This window comes from Lethenteron reissneri, chromosome 13, assembly GCF_015708825.2.
Source record: "Lethenteron reissneri isolate LAM-NWPU_2019-01 chromosome 13, ASM1570882v1, whole genome shotgun sequence".
In the NCBI taxonomy this organism is placed as follows: domain Eukaryota; kingdom Metazoa; phylum Chordata; class Hyperoartia; order Petromyzontiformes; family Petromyzontidae; genus Lethenteron; species Lethenteron reissneri.
This window is the reverse complement of record NC_083791.1, coordinates 5,942,173-5,963,921: the sequence shown is the minus strand read 5'-3', so window position 1 is coordinate 5,963,921 and position 21,749 is coordinate 5,942,173. Positions and strand designations below refer to the sequence as shown.

Sequence of the window (21,749 nt, the reverse complement as noted above, 5' to 3'; positions counted from 1 at the left end):
TGCTTTACTGCATTCTGCAGGCAACTGTAGAGTTGCTGGTGAGCGTCTCATACAGTGACGCCTACCCAATCCACCGACCCCCACCTGCAAAGTGCTTGCGTTACAGCCTTGCACCACCACGGACAGAAATGACTTATTTTGGGCCAAACGTGGGTTGTGTCGAATGAGGGATTTGCTATATCCATGGAGGACCTGGGTAGAAAAGTAGTCTGGTTACGGCCATGAGGGATGCTGATTAATTAAACACAGAGCGGAGGCCGAGAGGAGGCAAAAGAATCAGAGGAACACGGAGGAAAAGATGGCAGCAGTGAGACGAAATTCACAGTTTAGAGGCTGCAGCTGGGGGAAATAAAATGAAATAAAACAGGAGAGGCTATTGCACAGCAGTGGGACATTACAGGCTGACAACAACAACACCACCACCATCAAGCCGAGTTTATTTGACCCTCTTTGCAAAGTGGCGTCCATTGCCTTTACGCTGGGAGTTGGCTGGGCATTGTTTTACGCAGGCCGTCAGGTCCACAAGCCCACAGCGGGTTCTTGGTGACCGTATTCTTAGGTTTTTTCGGTAAAGTCACGTAGGTAAAAATTTAAATTAATAAAAGTAAAATAAATAAAAGAAAAAGAAAAATCACGACGTTTCGGAGGCAACACAAGCTTCCGTCTTCAGGTGGAACCGTCACAACACGACAGCTGTATCAAGTAAATGAGAGATTTCAAGAGATACCACTCTGTATATATAATGGTTGAGGGGGGGGGGGGGGAAAGGCCAGGAACGGCCCACTTTTTATTATTATGGTAAGGTGCGGCTTGAGACTACGGCTAGATTACATAACAAATGACTGAGCCTTTATTATGGAGAGGTGCGGTTTGTGACTACGTCTAGCCTACATAACAAAATGCTGCAAATGAGACCGAGCCTCTGCCATGTAGATGGTAAAAGCACAAAAGCAGGTCAGGAAGAAACAGCCTCCTGCTATGTTGTTTGGTGGGTGCCGCCAGCAAAACCTCCTGCTAGGGCAGCACATAGGCACCCCCAGCAGCTTGTGATTCGTGTTTATTTATGTAAGTGCTGTCCGGTTATTGTCACAAGGAGTGATGACGCATAAGGAGCATGCTCACATTTGTTGGCTAGTTTCCTTTTAATAGCTTCGCAAAGACGTAAAGGAATTAGATTCACGCTGGGAAAGAAAATAAATTGCACGCCAACGCTGGGGGGGTCATGGAAATTCACGGCAGCAGTGGCATTTTTGGCTTCTGCGACGCTCGCTTGGAAGGCTCTTGTCCTTGTCCGATCCTCGCGGGGTTGAGGTTTTTTGCGTATGTTGCCATGGCCGTTCAGAAGTGCCAATGCGGGGGACAAAAGTGACCTGGCGGGTCCTTTCGCTGGTCATCGCCAACACCATATTTTACGCCGATTCTGAGGCCCTGGTGACGTGACCCGAAGCGGGTTTCTCCGTGAGCGACAGCAGCGCTCACCTGCACACTCACCCGCACGCTCGCCTGCACGCTCGTCTGCACGCTCACCCGTACGCTCACCCGCACGCTCACCCGCATGCTCGTCTGCACGCTCGCCTGCACACTCACCCGCACACTCACCCGCACGCTCGCCTGCACGCTCACCTGCACACTCACCCGCACGCTCACCCGCACGCTCACCTGCACGCTCACCCGCACGCTCACCTGCACGCTCACCTGCACGCTCACCTGCACGCTCACCCGCACGCTCAGCCGTACGCTCACCCGCACGCTCACCCGCATGCTGTCTGCACGCTCGCCTGCACGCTCACCCGCACGCTCGCCCGCACGCTCGCCTGCATGCTCACCTGCACGCTCACCCGCACGCTCACCCGCACGCTCACCCGCACGCTCACCTGCACGCTCACCTACACGCTCACCTGCACGCTCACCTGCACGCTCACCTGCACGCTCACCCGCACGCTCACCCGCACGCTCACCTGCACGCTCACCTGCACGCTCACCCGCACGCTCACCCGCACGCTCACCCGCACGCTCACCCGCACGCTCACCCGCACGTTCAACTACACACTCACCTGCACGCTCACCTGCACGCTCACCTGCACGCTCACCTGCACGCTCACCTGCACGCCCACCCGCACGCTCACCCGCACGCTCACCTGCACGCTCACCCGCACGCTCACCCGCACGCTCACCTGCACGCTCACCCGCACGCTCACCTGCACACTCACCTGCACACTCGCCTGCACACTCACCTGCACGCTCACCTGCACGCTCACCTGCACCCTCACCTGCACCCTCACCTGCACACTCACCTGCACGCTCACCTACACGCTCACCTGCACCCTCACCTGCACACTCACCCGCACGCTCACCCGCACGCTCACCTGCACGCTCACCCGCACCCTCACCTGCACGCTCACCCGCACGCTCACCCGCACGCTCACTCACTTGCACGCTCACCCACACACTCACCTGCACACTCGCCTGCACGCTCACCTGCACGCTCACCTGCACACTCACCTACACGCTCACCTGCACGCTCACCCGCACACTCACCTGCACACTCACCTGCACACTCACCTGCACACTCACCTGCACCCTCACCTGCACCCTCACCTGCACACTCACCTGCACGCTCACCTACACGCTCACCTGCACCCTCACCTGCACGCTCACCCGCACGCTCACCCGCATGCTCACCCGCACCCTCACCTGCACGCTCACCCGCACGCTCACCCGCACGCTCACTCACCTGCACGCTCACCCACACACTCACCTGCACACTCACCTGCACACTCGCCTGCACACTCACCTGCACGCTCACCTGCACGCTCACCTGCACACTCACCTACATGCTCACCTGCACGCTCACCCGCACACTCACCTGCACACTCACCTGCACACTCACCTACACACTCACCTGCACACTCACCTGCACACTCACCTGCACACTCACCTGCACCCTCACCCGCACACTCACCTGCACACTCACCTGCACGCTCACCTGCACGCTCACCCGCACGCTCACCCGCACACTCACCCGCACACTCACCTGCACACTCACCTGCACACTCACCTGCACACTCACCTGCACACTCACCTGCACGCTCACCCGCACGCTCACCCACACACTCACCCGCACATTCACCCACACACTAACCCGCACTCTCACCCGCACACTCACCCGCACACTCACCCGCACGCTCACCCGCACACTAACCCGCACGCTCACCCACACACTCACCCACACTCACCCGCACACTCATCCACACACTCACCCGCACTCTCACCCGCACGCTCGCCTGCACGCGCGGGCGGTAATTGGGAGTGAAGCCGAGCACTCAAACGGGTTTGGTTTCGGCCGATGGAATGTACACTTCCACCCAAGTAGCGTTCAACACTCGCGGTGAAAGTGCGGCTCGTAGTTGAGTTGCCAACGTGGCTTCGTTTTTGTTCCCGCGAGCGGAGGGTCACATGTACGGCGCTCTGGCTGGTCCTTCGCCATCTGTGCAAGCTTCCCAAGTGAAAACAAATCGAAGACGACAATGGGCTCGGCACCTCTTGTTTTTTAATATAAATGGAGCCAGGTTTTCAAGATGCAGTTGCGACCATCCGCTTGGCATTCATTTTCACAATAATATACTCGGAAAATATTACGCACGTGCAAAGGAACGAGCAAGGCCGCGCGCGGTATTGTGGCGTATGATTAATCCAATTGGTGCATCTGGTTCATTTAGAAACTGACGTGAATACAATAAGCTCAGGCATGTATGCTCTCTTTTTTTCTGGTTAAAAGCATTCGGTGACACGGCATTGTTTATTCTAAGCACTTGCTTGCTGGTGAAAAAAAACATGAATTGCGTTGATATGCTTACTTGAATGCGACGTCAATCGCACAGTGCTTGTCGTCGCTGACTAACAGCAGTTTTTGCGGCATTCAAATTGTAGCCCTTTTCTAACTAATGCTTCCAGTGGTCATCCTGTGAGACGTGGCAGCTGCACAGAACTCAAACGTGTTCACTTTACAGGGCCATTAGTTTCACGTCGTGAGAAGAAGAGTCTTACAGGGTGGCCTTGCGGTCATTGGACAGCCGTGGAAGATGAAAGCACAGAGCTGCTTCCAAAGTTGCTTCGGTGGGCTCTTAACTCAACGTTGGGACAAACGTGTCCATGCCCTGCACAGAGCATTGGTTGCATGGCAATAACTCACTAAACATTCAAATGCTCAGGGATGGCATTCGCTGAATTAAGTGAAAGAAAATTTGGTGTTGCAGCTCTTCGACGCATTTATTTTGTGACCATCAACTCGTTCCGCTGAACAACCCGGTCTCGTAATGAATATAATTGGCTGCCCCTATGCGAACCCAGGGTTTCGGCGTTGCTGGCACAGAGCGCTCTTATAGCATCCGACTCGTGGGATATTTGGCTATTTCCAAGAAATTGAGTAATGTTGAGTAAGTAAGTTACAATGTAATACCTTGATTAATGATATTGTAGTGTACATGCACATCCCTCTTTTCAATCCAATGCTGGATGAAGGCCTCCCCCACACCATGCAGACATTGTGATTTATGACCATACTTTAACCCCACTGGTCAGTGGAGGTTATCCAAGGCAGGAAGCATAAATGTTTAGGTGTTAAACTAATTAATTGCAATAGTGTTCCTGGGTGAAGCCTTGAGGTGGACCATCTCATCTGCAAGGGTGTCAAGTTACACACTCTGCAGGTAATCCACCGTGTCGCCTAATGCTGCTGCATAGTTCTCCCAGGGGAGAACTAACCTCGGATCCAGTCGACGGGTTTGCCGTCGGCTTCTGTGAAAAAGAGCTCCAGTATAAAAAAAATATTCTGATTCTGAAAATATGCTCGCCAGCGAGCCGTGGGGCTTGTCGATCATAGATGGGACGTCAATTAAAACACATCTGACACCCCCCTTGAGAAGTGGTACACTCCTCCACAAGTTATCTTCTCGGCTGGCTCTGCTGTCACGAGAAGTTGGAGAATAAGGTCACGCTCAAAATGTTTTTCGATTTCTGACCTTTGGTTGGCTTTTTGGGTGTTTTTTGTTATTTCCTGTAAAGTACAGCACGATATAATCTGTGGTGTATTAAAACTTACGTTGTGAGTGCAATGTCTTGTACAAGGGCATATCTTTATTTTCCGTGCAGGGTGGAATTTAGTTTGATTTGCGCGACTGATTGAATTTTCCATGTAGTGACATCACTGGGTTCACATCAATGTCAATTTGTGACAATTTTTCCACATTTTTTTTGCAGTTTATTGAAAAAGAAAAAAATTAATTCATGAATTTTAAGGAAATCTCCCAAAACTCCGCTTTGGTCACTTTCATATTTAAACAAAAAACATAGGGGTTCAATTTACTAGTTACTAAAAGCTGCTGATCAATCTTTTCCCTCCTAAATACCATTCACATTTGTCATCATTACAAATATATCTTGGAAATGTACAGCCGGGTTTCATCTGCACAGCCTACGTTATTATTCAATATAACAAAAATCAATAATGCTGCACATATCCCACTTAAAATGTGATTTATTTATGGTGCGTGTCCTCTGTATGGGTCTCCCAGTGACAATGGCCTCTTCGTGAATACAAGTAATGGGTTGTGAAGCTGGTTTAGTGCTTGTTAGCGGCGGTTGTCAGTGCTTTGCTTATAGCCTGGATTCGAGCTCCGATTATCGTTCACGTGTATGCGCGATTATCCCTCCCCCTCTACAGAAAAGTCAGAGCTGGTACAATGTAAGTAACTATTCTTTTTTCCAATGCACAATACTATAATTGGTCTCTTTTTCAACGTATACAGTATTCATCTAATGTAAACGATGCCACTCTTTGTATCGTGACCAACAATTTTCAATTACCTTACCTCCCGAGCAAAGAATTGTCCAATTGAACATTTTCATTAAATTCAACAGCCCGAGTGATTGCGAGGTCGGCCGCATTTTACACACATTATAAACAACGTTGCCAGCTTGTGGAGCGCATTTTATGAGAAGTGAACGAGCTGAGGTTAGCTGGCAGGTTAATCGCCCTTCGGAGACTTCTCTAATGACATAAATCAGCCTGATTGCCTTCTATCGTTATTTCGCTCAAATAAAAATACTTGTCTCTATCGCTATATAACTGCTGCGTTTGAAGTATTTCTCAGAAAAAAACGATTATGAGTCTCAGTGCATGCTCAGCTGGTCAAAGAGAGAACATAACTTGCGATGTTTTGGAGTATCTCTCAGAAAAGCAACGATGAATCTCGGCGCGTGTTCAGCTGGCTTTTAAAGAGAGACGACGATGATCGATTTGTTTGATTTCTGTCCATTCTGCAATATTTACTGCGATCGCTTTCTTGGTCGGTGCAAAAGCAGGTGTTAAGTCCAACGTACAAGCAGCGGAACGAGGATTTCAGAAAACTCTTCAAGCAGCTGCCCGAGTCCGAGCGTCTCATCGTAGGTGAGTTTTACAGCAGCGGACGCCGGCCAGTGCCGTGCTCTCTCGGCGAGCCATCTCTGTCGGTCAGCATTCAACTTGAACTTCAAGCCCTCTCTTACTGAAAGTAAATTGCAGCTGAGCCAGAGACCGCACGGAGGTGGCTGCCGGGTGTGCCGCTGGCCACACACCAAGCTTCCCCGCGCCAGTCTCTACTTAAAACCGCTGCTCGATAGCAGCACTTTGCGCACCGATCGTTACCGCTGAGCACCTTTGTGTTTGTTTGCACAGACTACTCCTGTGCACTGCAGAGGGACATCCTGTTACAAGGCCGCCTCTACCTCTCTGAGAACTGGATCTGCTTTTACAGCAACATCTTCCGCTGGGAGACACTGGTGAGTTGCGCACGTGCCGCACTCTTTGCGCTCTTGAGCCGGGTGCTCCGCTCGCCGCTGGCTGTGTCGATCGCCAACGTGTCACGACGCGCGCCCTTTAGCTTTGGTTGCGTCAGTTGGACAGGCGCAGACTTGTACGTGACCGTAGAAGGATTGATCGTTTATTCAGCTGCGGTGACTCGGTGTCTGCTGAACGGAAGGTCAATAGCCTGGACGCGGGTGGAGATTTGTGGAGACTGGAATTTATTATTGGCATTTGACAAAAGGAAGCTTGAATACTTTTGAGTGAGCAGCAAGAAGCCGTAGTCTACATCGGTGTTACTCAACTTAAGTCTTTGCGACCCTGCACAGTCTGCCTTCCCTTGATTCTTCTTCTTTAGTGCTGCCTAACGGCGTGTGCGACTTCACGATGATATTGGTCCCGGTCTAGCACGGCGTGTAGAGTTTGTGCTGTTGTTAATTGTAGCCATGTTTTGATGTTACTGAGCCATGTCGTTTTTGGCCGTCCTGGTCGTTTTTTCCCTTCGATTTTTCCTTCCAGGATTTGCTTTAATAGCTGGTATTTGTGGTCGTTTCGGGCAATGTGGCCTAGGTAGTAACACTTCCTGCTAATGATGGTCTTCAGCAGTTGCCTGTCAGTGCCCATATCTTGCAGAACTTGTGTATTGGTGGTTTTGGCTGTCCATGGGATTGAATACCGATCATTTATCTTCATATGCAAATTGAGCCACGGCACACTGCACACGCCTGATAGTTGGTCATCGCAGAGCAAAGCCCTACCGTGGGGGGGGGTCGCGAGGACCGGATTCGAGAAGCGCCGCTCGGCTGAGCGGATGATTTACGAAGGCGGAGGCAGAAGACGCGGTCGGTTAGACGGCGTGAGAGCGAGGCTTGGGACCGCGTGAGATGGAGCCGGGTTGCGTACGACGCGTCGGCTGCTCGGCGTTGTGAGCCGACGTGGTCGTCGTGATGATGATGGTGATGCTGACCTCCATCTAAGCATGTTTTGTATTCGCGCCCTGTGTTGTTTGTGCGCACAGCTGACGATACGCCTGAAGGAAATCACAGCCATGACGAAAGAGAAAACAGCAAGGCTAATACCCAACGCCATCCAGATATGCACCGAGAATGACAAGGTATGACAAGCTCACAGCTTGTTTACAAGTCGGTATGACAAGCTCATAACTTGTTTACAAGTTAGAATAATGGGCAGCCCCTTTGGCAATCCACTGCTGGATTAAGGCCTCACCACACTGTCGATTGTGGGGGATTTTTGACCGTACTTGGGCATGCCCTTCGCCGTCCACTTTACTTGTTTAGTTGTTAGATATCTCACCCTGAAGAGTTTCTGTTCTGGTCACGATCAAATTATGCCATTAAAACGGGGTAATCTCAGATGTTATTTTGTCCGTAAATTTTCCCATGTGCATGGGGATATGCTAACTTGAGTGGGGCTATCACGTGGCTTTGTGTGGATCGTTGTTTTTGATCAAAGCATGGGACTTGAAAGGGTGTTTCCACAAACCTCCACTTGAGTTGTTCTCTCTCAGATCAAGAGTGAGTGAATACTGTGTGCGTTACAAGTTGAAACTATTATCCTAGTGCACGACCACTCTGCATTCGTAAAAAAACAAGTGAGCCATTCTGAGATAAGTACAACATAACAAAAAATTATTATGTAATTGCCGTTTATAGCTTTGTGTCAAACTAGGACCGATTTCTTACAGAAAAGCCCTTTGCCAATAAATATCAGGCAGCTTGCTAGCATTGGCTCAAGCAAGTGTGACTGTGCTGATGGGACATTGCATGTCGAAAGCATCCCAGCATTTGCTTGTGTTGAACCGACGCTGCCGATAAGATACACTCCCAGAAAGCCGTACGGCCGGTGGGTGGAATAACACATTCCTGCGGAGGGAGCTGGTAGGAACGTTGGGTTGCTCGGTCAATGGCCAGGGTCAACGGCGGTGTGGTGTATTCCGCAAATATGGCCGTTGAGTTTTATAAGGGCACCACGGGGTGACCAGTCCCTCCCCACCCATCCCACCCCTCCCACCCAGCCCCACCCTCCTCACCCAGCCCCTCCCCACCCTCCTCTCCCCTCCCCACCCAGCTTCTCCCCACCCTCCCCACCCAGCCCCTCCCCACCCAGCCCCACCCCACCCAGCCCCTCCCCACCTTCCCCTCTCCACCCAGCCCCACTCCTCCCATTTTTGGATGCACGACGGACGGATGGACGGACACAATAATCCCCTGTGGGCTGGTGGAACCAGGAGGTTCCTACCAGTAAAAATATGAAATTTTGTTTATGATGACAAGAGACACTTTTGGGAAGGTGTTATTTATTTGTGGTTGATACAGAATAGGGAAGTGATGTCTATTTAATGGACGGTCGAGTGACTGCTCTGCATGTGCGCATTCTTTTCACGCAGCATTTTTTCACATCACTGGGTGCACGGGACCGTACCTTCATGATGATGTTTCGACTGTGGCAGAATGCTCTGCTGGACAAGGTACCCCACCCCCCCTCTCTCCGGGCAACCCGAACTATCGAAGGCTTTGGGCCTGTACTCTTTGGTTCTTTCGGTAGAGTCACGTAGTTAGAAATAAAATAAAATAAAATCGATCGCAACACAAGCGGCCTGATGACGACCGCTTGTGTTGCGATCGAAGCGTTGTGATTTATTATATTTTATGTCTACCTATGTGACTTTATCGAAAGAACCAAAGAGTATGGATTCCTGCAGTCACGAAAGCTTGAAATCAAGCTTTGGGCCTGGTGTAGGGGGCAGTTTGGAAGAGGTCAAATTGCAATGTTAGAGAGGTGCTTCTAGCCGTTGTCTTCATTAATGATCCAAATGTGGGGCTTCGTGCTCATAGCTAATGCAACGACTTCATGCGTGGTACGTTATTCCAAAGTGGTTAAGATGTAAAATGTAAGTTATCGAGTGGAAATTATTATTGGGGGTTGACTCAGCCCATCACAATACCTCTGAGGTTGATTAATTGAGTATTGCTTTGTGGGGAAGTCAAGTTTCTCCCTGCCATGGGAATGTAGAATTTCCACCTGGGTCAGGGCTGTGAGCAGGATGAGCACTGGTTCAAAGCTTGCAAAATAAGTCTCATGGGTCGGTGTCATGGGTGAACACTGAGGATTAGTGTTGGGGTCAGAAGGTTTAGTGTTGGTGTTTGGGATTAGTCTGGCATGAGTTAAGTGGTCGGTTTGTTGCACTGTTAGGACAAGGGGGTTAGCGGATTAGTGTCAGTCCATGGTTCTTCGTGAGGCCGAGACTCAGTAAGTTTTACACTCAATACAAATTCATTGCACACTGCGAGTGAATGCAATGTAAACAAAACAAATGCTAAGCCTGCTTCAAATGTAAGCACGGCCATGTTAAATGGAATTAATAATGTATGTGTGTTGAACTTCTTTCGCACCATACATAGACAGTAGTGCTGCTAATGGGAGGTGCGGGGGAAGGACAAGAAACTAAGCACAAAAAACTGTTTTAAAGAAATTCATTTTCAGTTTAGATTTCAGAGTGCCTAGCTCCAGTGGCTTTCTAATATCAGAAAGAAGAGCGTTCCAGACGGCCGCAGAAGCGCATCTGAACACGCACGATGCAGCGACCGTCTTTGCCCGATGGCTAGCCAAAAGCCAGCGAGGATGACTGGACTTCGCTTGATGCTTTATGCTCCTCAAGAAGGTTTTCGAGAGGAACGTGACTAACCACATTATACCGTCTGATCCATTTCCTGTGACAGCCGCTTTGCCCGAAGGAGCTGTGGCAGTTTGTGCACCAGTGCTACGGCAACGAGCTGGGCCTAACGAGCGAGGACGAGGACTACGTGCCTCCGGATGATGACATCGCCACCATGGGGTGAGTGGCCCCCTCGCCTCGTCGCCCGCCATTCCCCCCCCCCACTCCCGGTCCCGCCTGCCTCCACCTTTCCTATGCACGCTTCTTTTCGCCCGGCCTTTCCACTTTCCTTGCTGCATTCCCCAGCCATCCGCCCCAACAGCGCCTCGCTGGTCTGATTTAATCGTCCTGATTCGAGTCAAGAATCGATTTAACACGTAGGCTTTTCGCGACCAATATTATCCATAATAGAGGGTTAGAGCGCGTAAATATAAATGTGTCGTTAAACTCACCACCACCCAACACAGCCAATTAGTAAGGTTTGTCACGTTAATACAACATGCCAATTCGTTGCTAGTTCAGCACACCAGAGGGTAAACCGACAACATTTACAGGAATCGATTCTTCTTCGAGCCTCGCCTTTGCCGTCTCTAATTTGAAACTAAGAAATTAATCTTTTCTGTGCATGATTCTTATGCTCATATCTTGAGCGTAAAGCAGTCGATTTTAATAGGAAGAATTGTCACATGCTCGGAAGCAGCCTAACTTGACATTCAAACCATGCCGTTCCCAAAGTCCTCCCTAACTCCATATTGGGGATTTCACAAAGGTTGTTGTTGCTCTCGACATCTGTGAACTTTTTTTGGGTCGGACAGTATTCTGGAACAAGAATGGATGGGCTTCATTGTCAGCTTGGGGTGTCAATCCCCCTTATCGCACGGCATGCACACCCATGGCTACATTTGGCATGCACACCCATAATAGCTAAAGGTTCCAGCTTTGCACTGTCTGGTCTCCTTAATATTTGGCCTTGAGAGTTTGTATTGACCTGCAAAGGTGCCTTGTGCAATATCCACGGTGGGTCCGAATTGGCTGATATGCTTCGTGGTGTACAAACGTGTCAATGATTCGTAAAAATGTTTTTAACATTCTCTCAATTATTATTAAATAATCTGCATTATACCTGTTTCTTGGTAACTAATGGAGAGTACCGACTTTGAATTGTCTTACTGAGGATTTTGGTTTAAGCTCACGAACGTTGAAAGTGCCTTGCGTTGAGAGCTGTAGGAAGATTGCTGTACTAAAATAAGTGCTCCACTAAATCCCATGCAAAACGCTGAGCCTCACCTGCTGGTACTGCCACGTGGATGATGGCGGTTCAGTCAATTTCTATCCGGCAGTCGTAATATTATCTCCGTAAACATCTCCAGAAGAGTAAAAATTGGTTCATCTTCAGTAAATAATTACACCTAGCTGAAAGCAACACCTTCCCTGGCTCTACCCATGTCATTTGCTTTTCCTCCAGGCAAGCTCTTCTCTGAACCATAACTCAAAGCCAATGACCGTTTACAATGGAGAGGGGGGGGGGGCAACGTTGAAAAACGACTTTTGTACAGCTCGCACGAATTCACTGACATGGGTGCACGGTCGATTTTAAGAGTCTTAGCGTAGCCCTCAAATAACCCGGAAAAGGCCGTCCCATCGTGAATGAGAGATGTTTATTTATGCTGGTCAACGGAGCGTGCTTTCTCCAACGGCCGCCCGTATCTCCTTTGACGTAGGCCCACGGAGTTGCCTAGGCGACATAGTCGTGAAAAATCGGCCGGTCTGTCGCATGCGCAGCTCAGCACTTTGGGACAAGTCCCAGGTGCATCGTGTTCAGTTTGCCCAGACCAGACGACAAGCCTCCCTCCTTCCCCGCACACGCGCCGCTCTTCCCGCAAACACCAAACACATTTGGCGAGCACGAGTGTGATGTACCTATACAAGCCTCTCATTAAATATTGGGGGGAGGGGTGGGGGGGGGGGCAAAGTTCCCCAAAGCCGTCATTATTTGAATGGGCCAATCCGACCCTTGGGAACCGAGTGAAAGCAATGCACATGCGGATGGGATAATATCATCGTTGTGTTTTGCTTTGTTAAAGTCAACATTCGGCAATAATGCTGACCATAGCACCTGCCTTCCAACAATGCACAACTCCAAATATCAGGGTTCAAACTCAGTTCAGAGGCCCTATTTGTGGTTTGCCAGTCAGCTGGTGAATGTAGTGCACGTATCTGTTTGATGTACTTTATTTCCTGGAATGGCCATTTGTGAGTTTGGTTTAAACATCCAAATATTGTTTACATTTATTTTGTCCTCCCGAAACATCGTGCAGAATGGAAGTGGACTATTTTATTTTCTGTAACAGCAATCGCTAGGCAAGGTTTACTTTTCGATTTAAAGCTTTCGTGACTGCAGGGATTCATCTTCTTGGTTTTTTCGGTAAAGTCACGTAGAAGGGAAGTAATAAAATAATAAAAATAAAACATAATAAAATAATTCTCACGACGTTTCGGCCACAACGCAAGCAGCCATCCTCAGGTGAAAGCCAGGTCTGTCGAGGCGACAGCGTCTTGGTTTTCACCTGAGGACGGCTGCTTGCGTTGCGGTCGAAACGTCGTGAGAATTATTTTATTATGTTTTATTTTTATTATTTTATTATTTCCCTTCTACGTGACTTTACCGAAAGAACCAAGAAGAAGGTTTACTTTGCCTTTCCCTGTAATGCGACGTCTTTTTTTTACAATTGCTATTTTTACAAATTTTTAATTACGCACACCCGCCTTTAACAAGTAGTGCATTGGATTTCCCTCTTGCAGTGTATGTATATAAATACATGAATGAAATCGCTGCATTATAAGCAGGCGGGAGCTCGTTCAGACGCAGTGACTTTTGCAATGGAGACCCGAACCAGAGCACAACGTGTCTGCGAGGTTTTCCAGGCAAAAGTCATTGTGCGTCTCTGCTTCCACACCTCTCCAATTACTTAATTTGCGTACTGTTCATTCACATTGTGCTCAAGGCCTCCTTCCGTGAAATAAAGTACACGTGTTGATTTTGTTCACGAATACGATTTTGATTGGCCGACGTGGAAAAGCCGTGCTGTGTTTAGAGCCCCTGATTGCTTGGAGTCGTCGGTCATGTCTGGGCTCTATACCCATGCTAACCCAGAGTTAACCCTGACACCGTGGCATTAATTGATGCTCAACACCAATGCGAGGCGGTCACAGTGACACAGGGAAAGAACAATTCAGGTTTGTCACCTCCCCGTCCCTCCAGCACAATGCAGAGATGATTCATTTATAGATCTTCACCATGTTGTGATGTCCTTGGAATGGCGGTGGCTATCGCCCTCTCTCAGAGTATTATTCTAATCAAATCCGATGTTTCAGTGATGATTGGGACTCTCCCAACGCTTGATATTTCCAGAGCCCATACATTTACCTGAATGCTCGATGAATCTAAATGACTTGAGAATCTTGATGAGCGATAGGTTGTACAGTTGGCCTCGATTCAAGTGCACGTAGACTCGTACAACCGTGCATGGCCTTTGGCTCTGTAAGAAGCCTTACACTTTATCAATTAGAGCGTAGATAATGAGCAACACCAACTTTTGTGGTTAGTGTTTATTCGTCCCACTTACATTTGATACGTGATTAGTCGGCCCACGTTTTTAATTGGAATGGCCTAATTAGTCTAAAATGTGAGGCCTTCATGCGACCCCGACTTGTGGGTGATTTGCTGGTGCTGTAGACTCCATCGAGACCCTTCAAATCGGCCCGTGTGGACACGCTATCAGCTCCGCTAATCATTTTTTCCATTCACCTGTAAATTGAATGAAGCACATCTGCCGATTGGTAGACAACGGAGAGGCGGCCTGTTGTTGCCTTCGCCTCTTGTATTTAGCCGATGCGGCGACGCCCGCTACGTGGTTGCAGGCTTTACGGCCAGGTTCACAACCCCCCCCCCTCCCCCGTCTCTTTCCCTGCGTCACTGGAAAACGGCTCGCGCACGCTGGCCTGAAAACCCATCGGTGGCATTATCTGAGCATTCACCAACTCAAATCCTCCTCTTTGGCTGGCTTCCGCTCACAACTCCCACCCTTTCCCCCGCCCCCTCCCCCCGACCTTTTTGCCACTCTGGATTTTGGGGGGGGGGGGGAAGGGGGGGCGAAACAGCTCTGTCACGTTGTGGAAAAAAGGGGGCAGCGTTTTGAAAGTTTTCCTTCGTGTGTTTCACAGGAGACTGTGCAGGTACTCCATCCCCGTTCCCGCCAGGCCCCTTTGCAGGCTCCGCCTGAGTTCACTGTCGGACGCCGGGCGGTCGCTCCGTGCCGTCGGACGCCCCTGCCAGCCACCGCATGCTGTGCCACTATCGTTAGGGCGACTCTGCGTGTAGGGGCATCAGGGGGGCAGGGGCGAGCGAGGTGGTGCCGTAGGGTGCAGGTTTGGGGTAGGGTTCTTCGTGAGGCCGAGAACTCAGTAAGTTTTACACTCCATGCAAATTCACTACAGACCGCGAGTTAATGCGTGATGGAAATGTAAACAAAATAAATGCTAAACTTGCTTAAAGTATAAGCACGGCCATTTTAAATGTAATTAATTAAGAGGGTTTCCGAGAATAATGTGACTAACAATATTATACTTCTTATCTATTAACTGAAATTATGTTTTTCTGTGTTGATTTTTTTGATTGATGTGATTGCAATTTTTCATCTTGCATTTTTATAATTGTACTTGTTTGCTTTAGGGTGTAAATGGTTAGCGGAGGTTGCCGGTTTAATTAACTTGCATGACAGTTTGAAGAGATGGCAGGTTTCTTAAATCCCCTGGCCTCTGTCCGCCCGGCAGCATAAATGGGTTCACCAAAGTTAGTCGATGGGTAGGTGGCATGTAGTGGGGTAAAGTGTGGGTACTTCCACCTCTTCCAAGACGTATGGCCAGCTTGGGCGAGTAGGCCAAATGCCCTGTAGAGGAGCTCTCGAGGACAGTGTTCTTCATTGCAAGGCTCATGGGCCACTGACCGGCCCCTGGTGGTCTTTAGCGCGGCCCCTGACTTTTGGCCCCCGACAATACACAACATGTGAAAACAGTATATTTGAAGCTTTCGTGACTGCAAGGATTCATATTCTTAGGTTTTTTTGGTAAAGTCACGTAGGTAAAAAAATAAAATTAAAATTAATAAAAGTAAAATAAAATATAAATCACGACGTTTCGGAGGCAACACAAGCTTCCGTCTTCAGGTGTAATCGTCACAGCACGATTGCTGTATCAAGTAAGAGAAATTCCAAGAAAGCGATGGGTATTACCTTGTTATTGCGGCATCTCTTGAGGAAGGCCAGCGTCTCGAGAAGCTGTGACTTCTTGTCTCGTTGTCTGTTAAAAACTCTAACAGATAGGTGAAATTCCTCCCCGTAGAGGGTATTAATTCTAGATTTACTTCTAGAATTAGATTTTATTTTTATTAATTGAATTTTTTTACCTACGTGACTTTACCGAAAAAACCTAAGAATATGTGAAAACAGCCTGAGCAGGCGGTGTGGCAGCCCCCACACTGATGTCTCATTGGCAAAAGTGCCCCCCCCCCCTTGTGAAAATAAGTGAAGAACACTGCTCTCGAACCCTCTCTTGTGGTAGAAGCTCTTCTGGCGGGAGCAAGACAAGTTCAGGGCTGCACATCTTACTTCCTCATTATTTACATTTTTGGTGGCGTTTGTAACAGTCGTATGATACACAGCCGAAACATTTGGTAACATTGTCAATTATTTTAAGCACATACTCTATATATATATCGGAGGTCTTATGAACTTTATTTATCGTCGCATTGGTAGTGCTGGACAGGGTGTAGCGGTGATGTGTGCTTTGGCCGTGTTCAACGTGATTCTCGCTTGCATTGCAGCTTCGTGGAGGAACTGGTTGGGGAGGACCCGGACCTCAACGATTCCTCAAAAGCCACCAACGACTCTCGCTCCAACCCCAGCCCCCGGCTCTACCACAAGTACAACTCCGTGAGTCACCGCGCTCCGCGCCTTGCCCCACACTCCCACCCGGATCAGTGTCACGGTCCGAGCTGGTGACGTGACTCCCGCTCGTTACAGCGGTTCGAACCCTTACAGCCACCTGGGTTAACGCCGCGGGGGTGGTAACCGTAATCACTACTCGCTGCCTGCTTCACAGTGGGCACAAGCGCATGTGCACATGTACAGGCGATGTCTGCCTGCGTCGTGGTCCATATGAGCCACAATGTAGAATTTACCTAACAAAGTTGAGAAAACACAGCAACGTTGCCCCATACTGCAAAATCACTGCAGACTGTCTGTTAAACATGGCACCTATTGTGATAGCCTTGCACTATAAGAATGGCGCGAATACCAAAAGTAGTAATAGCCTGTACCCTGCCCTGCTGCCCTGCCTCGCTGCTCTGACCCTGTCCTGATCACGTCCCGACCCTATCCTGACCTTGCACCACTTTGATCTTATCCTGACCCCATTTTAATGCTGTTCTGACCCTGCCCCTGCCTTGCCCCTGCATGTCGCTTTACCCCCTCTACAGTTCGACACCCTCGCGAACGGGGACGGGGACGACCTGGGCTCGGGCGACGGGCATTCGGAGCGGGGTTTGGGCGGCGGCGACATGCCGATGCCGCAGACGCCGTCGCCGCCGTCGCTCGACATGAACACCAACGAGGGCATCCCCACGGAGCTCAGCGACTCCTCGGAGACGTCCGACGAGCACGGTGAGCAGAGGTCGCAAACGGGTTTTGATTCTTTACCCGTACCCGTACCCGGCCGCACCAGGGTCGCAAACGGCTAACCGTACCCGGCCGGGTACGGTTAGCCGGGTATCGGGTACCCGGTTGCGACCTCTGACGGTGAGTTCGTCTTTGCTCACGCGTGTGGAGCGCGAGCGCTCTCGCCTCACAACCGCTCACCCAGCGCTGTAATCTGCAAGCCCATACGATGAAGCTCATCACAGTCAGGGAGCGGTCACAATGTGATTGACGAGTGGATTCAACGGAGGTTGAAAGCGTTAATGCGCTTTGTTGCTGTTAGCGATATAGCTTCAAGAAAACTGGCCAGTTTTGTCAAAGGGTTTCCCTAATCTTGGCGATAAAAAATCTAGCGAAGAGGATTTTTCTTGGCAGCCAAGGCGATGGCGTCGTTACGTGTGTGACATCATCTCGCGACGTCACACACATCGGGCGCTATATGTGATGTCATCTCACTGTGCAGCTTGAAACGCAGCGGTCATCATTTGTAACGAAAGGCTTTCGAGGACAGAGCACATTTTGGAAACCATCTTAAAACGCATGGTCGTGCGTGACTTTTCGACGAATTCTTCGTGTGTGGCTTGTATTATTTCTGTCTCGTCTCATGCACTTTTGTTCACTCCCTTCGTAGACGCGTACATTGTCGTACCGTTTGCACAAGCACATGTGCACACGTACAGTCCATTTGTCGTTCCACTGCTGGACGAGGCTATGCCCAAATAACCCCCACGACCCGCACGACATGAGCAAGGCCCTCTCCTCCAGGGGCGGCTTGACAAGAGGGGCGACACGTTACCGCTTCATTTATTATTTACTTACGTGCGCCTGCATGGCGGCGCGATTGTCGACGCGTGCCGTGGAATGCGTGCGTGCGTGCGTGCGTGCGTGCAGCGCCGTGCGAGGTGGACTGCGGCATGGGCGACTTGTCGGGCCGCGTCGTCGTGAACGCCGTCTTCCACCTGGGCGCCGACAAGCTCTTCGACCTGCTCTTTCACGACCCCGAGTTTGGCCGCAACTTTGCAGAGTCTCGCAAGCTGCTGGGTGAGGCCCCCCCGACCCCCACCTACCCCGGCCCCCCCCCACCGGTGATTGCCCAAGCGCTGGTTGTGCGCAAGGGTTATCGTTGTTAGCCTCCGGTACCTACTCGACCACGGAAAGGGGAGCGTGACCTCCGTGCCTTGAAGTCGCGTGAGCAGCGCCGCGTGTCTCTGCGTTCCGTACTCCGTTCATGGAATATGCAACACGAAAAAGATACGGCTTGTTTCTTTAAAAAGATTTTGCGAGTGACTGCAAATAAATGTTTAACAGGTTTATAGGTGCAACTTGTTTGTACTTAAGCCTTTCCGTTTGCACGGTTGATGGCTCCGTGACGTCATTCAAGAGCAGGCCATTGTATGTGCCGACGGCATCGCGGTCCAAATATTGTCAAATTTGGAAAATTGCACCGCAAATTAATCGATTGAAATATCGCTTAGCAATCATCGCCCCCTACTGTGAAAACTTGGCAGGCGTCTCCTACAAAACGAGTAGTGAAACTCGGTGAGGCTTTCCTGGGTGAACAAGTGTAACAGATAATAATAATAATAAACGTGTATATATCACAGTAAAAAAGCCAGCCATTTGCTTTTCATATTTTCTCATTTGTACGGTAAAATCTCTTGAATCCGGACTAAATTAGGGGAGAGCAATTTTCGCTGATGGCAGATGTCCGGCATACTGTGAATAATTAATGCATGATTACCACTTGAATAAAATTTGCTTACTTTCAGGGCTGTGTGTAAATACCGTGGCATTTCTGCAGTTCAGATTCAAAATCAGAATCTTTATTTACACGTGAGGAATCCGATGAGCTACGAATCTCATTTTCACAGATGCCCAGTATTTCGCGGGTCAGCAAGTTACAGCAACAAACAAATTAAAAAAATATAGGAGTGCAAAATAGAGAAGGTAAGAAAGCCACTATGAATAAATATAGAAATATTAATGTACATAACAACTACATATTGTACTTGAATTTTCTGCCAATTTCCCAACAACATATATGCAAGTTTCAATTTAAAGCTTTCGTGACTGCAGGGATTCATCTTCTTGGTTCTTTCGGTAAAGTCACGTAGAAGGGAAATAATAAAATAATAAAAATAAAACATAATAAAATAATTCTCGCCACAACGCAAGCAGCCGTCCTCAGGTGAAGAACAGGTCTGTCAGAAAGACAGTGAAGAACAGGTCTGTCGGAAAGACAGCGTCTTCAGACGCTGTCTTTCCGACAGACCTGTTCTTCACCTGAGGACGGCTGCTTGCGTTGTGGCCGAAACGTCATGAGAATTATTTTATTATGTTTTATTTTTATTATTTTATTATTTCCCTTCTACGTGACTTTACCGAAAGAACCAAGAAGAACATATGCAAGCTTGGGGCAAGGCAGCAGAATAACAACTTAAACCAGTCCTGAACCACGCCAAAGACAAACACACGGCCCCTCAATGAAATGACACATTTCTGTCGTGCATTGCGTTGAGTTGCGCCCGCCACGGCGACCGCGCTGACTGGCACGCACGTCCACGTGTGCGTGCTCAGATTTCTGCGTGCAGCCGTGGAGGAAAGAGGCCACGGGTCACATGACGCGAGTGCTCACCTACGGCGTGGCGATGTCCAACCCGCTCGCGCCAAAGTCGGCCAACGGAACGGAAACACAGGTTTGGCAGCAGCGGGCAAAACAACAACAAACCTACACAACTTAACACATGTAGGAGGTTGCTGCAGCCGGTATTGTTTTCCGTAATAAATGTTTGGGTTTGGCCACGTAAATGGGCACCACGGTGGCGAGACGTTAACCACCTCGCCCGCTATGCAGGAAGTCGTGGGTTCGATCGCGACCCTGACACTTGTATATTTGGAGTTTGCGTGTCTCCCCGTGGTCGTGTGCATTTTTTTCCGGATCCTCCGGTTTTTCCCTCCACATTTATAATCAAGATGTGTATTTGGCTGTTATGCATTTCCACGCAATAAGCAACTTCATTGAGCAATCATTTGTGGCCAAGTCAGTAGGCCTTACCTGGTAAAAGAAAAATAGTTTATAGGTTTAGTTTAGTTCACGGTCTGGTCAGATTTTGTTGTTTTGAAACCACTTCCACTGGCCAACATAAATTGTCACGTGTGCAAGCGTTTACCAAACCTATTATGGTTGTTCCAGCTCACCGGTAAGTTGAACAATTGTCACAACCAAATTGAACAATCAGAAACAACGTTTCACATGGAACTGTGTCAAGTATCTTCAGATCAAAACCCAGGAAGTCAGATTAACTGTGTCACCTGATCCGGCTTCTAAAATATTTGCCATGGGTTTACAGGAATCAACCTGTGAAGACAAACTCAGATCTGTGTCTGTTTGCTTAATTAGACACGCTGCTCTATAATACCGGTCTGGAAAGGCAATAGGCCGATGGATTATTTGAAAAGCTTGACATTTCGAGACCGACTTGCACGCCCCCCACCCACCCCACCTGGGAAGTCTTTGGGTCTTCCTCTGACATCAATCACTAATGTCTCTATGTCCCCACTTTTGTCTGTGTGGCCACAAAGCCAAAGATCACCCTGATAGCCTTAAGAGATTGTTGGGGGCAAGTGCTGTTAGCGAGCACCTATGAAGGCCGACAGTGGCGATGTTTGCACACCCCACCAGGTACTCATTTGAGGCTGAGTCGACCTAGGGGAGGCCCAGGATCTATTCAGATTATCGTCACTGGTATTGGCCGTGAGCGGAAACCGAACTCGGGTCGCCGGATTCGCAGCGCAGTGCGCTAACCGCGCGCGCGCGTACGTACGCACACAGACTCTGTACAAGAACAGCCGGGAGGGCGAGTGCTACGTGGTCGACGCCGAGATCTTCACGCACGACATCCCCTACCAGGATTACTTCCACACGGCCCACCGCTACTGCATCCTGCGCATCACCAAACACAAGTGCCGACTTCGGTGAGCGACCTTCTGACATCGGTCGCGGTCCTAGGGTCGCGTTTCCACCTTCTCCTCTTCGACTTCCGAAACTGCCCCAGCTCCGATGATCGAAGCCTCCAGGTTGATGGTCGCTGTGCGGTACAGGCCCGCCACTTCTAGTGGACGATTCGAAAGAGTGAGGGGGGGGGCAAGATGCAATCTCCCACCACCTCTCCCCCCCTTGAGACACCGAATCTTGGTATTTAATTGTATTCACTGGGGCAGTACGTGGAATGTTTTGTTGTTGGAGTGGACAGCCCAATTTTAAAAGCTTGATATTTTGGGACCGTTCCTCCCACCTCTTTGGGAAGTTTCTAGATTCGCCTCGGGCCATGTCTCATCCCTGTCTAACCTACAGAAGCTGCTGGGTGCATGGTTTGTTGGCAATGGCTCTCTGAAAGTACTTTTTTAAGTTCAACTCTATGCATGTTGAACTTTCCAACCGTACGTAGCCAACCATGCTAATCGGAGGTGCATTGGAAGG

The 21,749-nt window shown here is 49.5% G+C and overlaps 1 protein-coding gene across 9 annotated transcripts in view; it reads left to right on the top strand.

Annotated features, from left to right (window-relative positions):
- The window catches only part of LOC133342036 (protein Aster-B-like), a 129,740-nt gene that overhangs the window by 87,163 nt on the left and 20,828 nt on the right, over window positions 1-21,749 (top strand). For 8 of the 9 annotated variants that reach the window (XM_061550923.1, XM_061550922.1, XM_061550920.1 and 5 more), the window contains 11 exons: window positions 5,723-5,743; window positions 6,361-6,448; window positions 6,716-6,819; window positions 7,860-7,955; window positions 9,249-9,329; window positions 10,582-10,697; window positions 16,399-16,507; window positions 17,053-17,236; window positions 18,161-18,310; window positions 19,847-19,965; window positions 21,102-21,244. In XM_061550923.1, the coding sequence (XP_061406907.1) occupies window positions 5,723-5,743; window positions 6,361-6,448; window positions 6,716-6,819; window positions 7,860-7,955; window positions 9,249-9,329; window positions 10,582-10,697; window positions 16,399-16,507; window positions 17,053-17,236; window positions 18,161-18,310; window positions 19,847-19,965; window positions 21,102-21,244 (1,211 nt within the window). The remainder of the gene's footprint in view (window positions 1-5,722; window positions 5,744-6,360; window positions 6,449-6,715; window positions 6,820-7,859; window positions 7,956-9,248; window positions 9,330-10,581; window positions 10,698-16,398; window positions 16,508-17,052; window positions 17,237-18,160; window positions 18,311-19,846; window positions 19,966-21,101; window positions 21,245-21,749) is intronic. The other variant, XM_061550921.1, reaches the window with a different exon arrangement.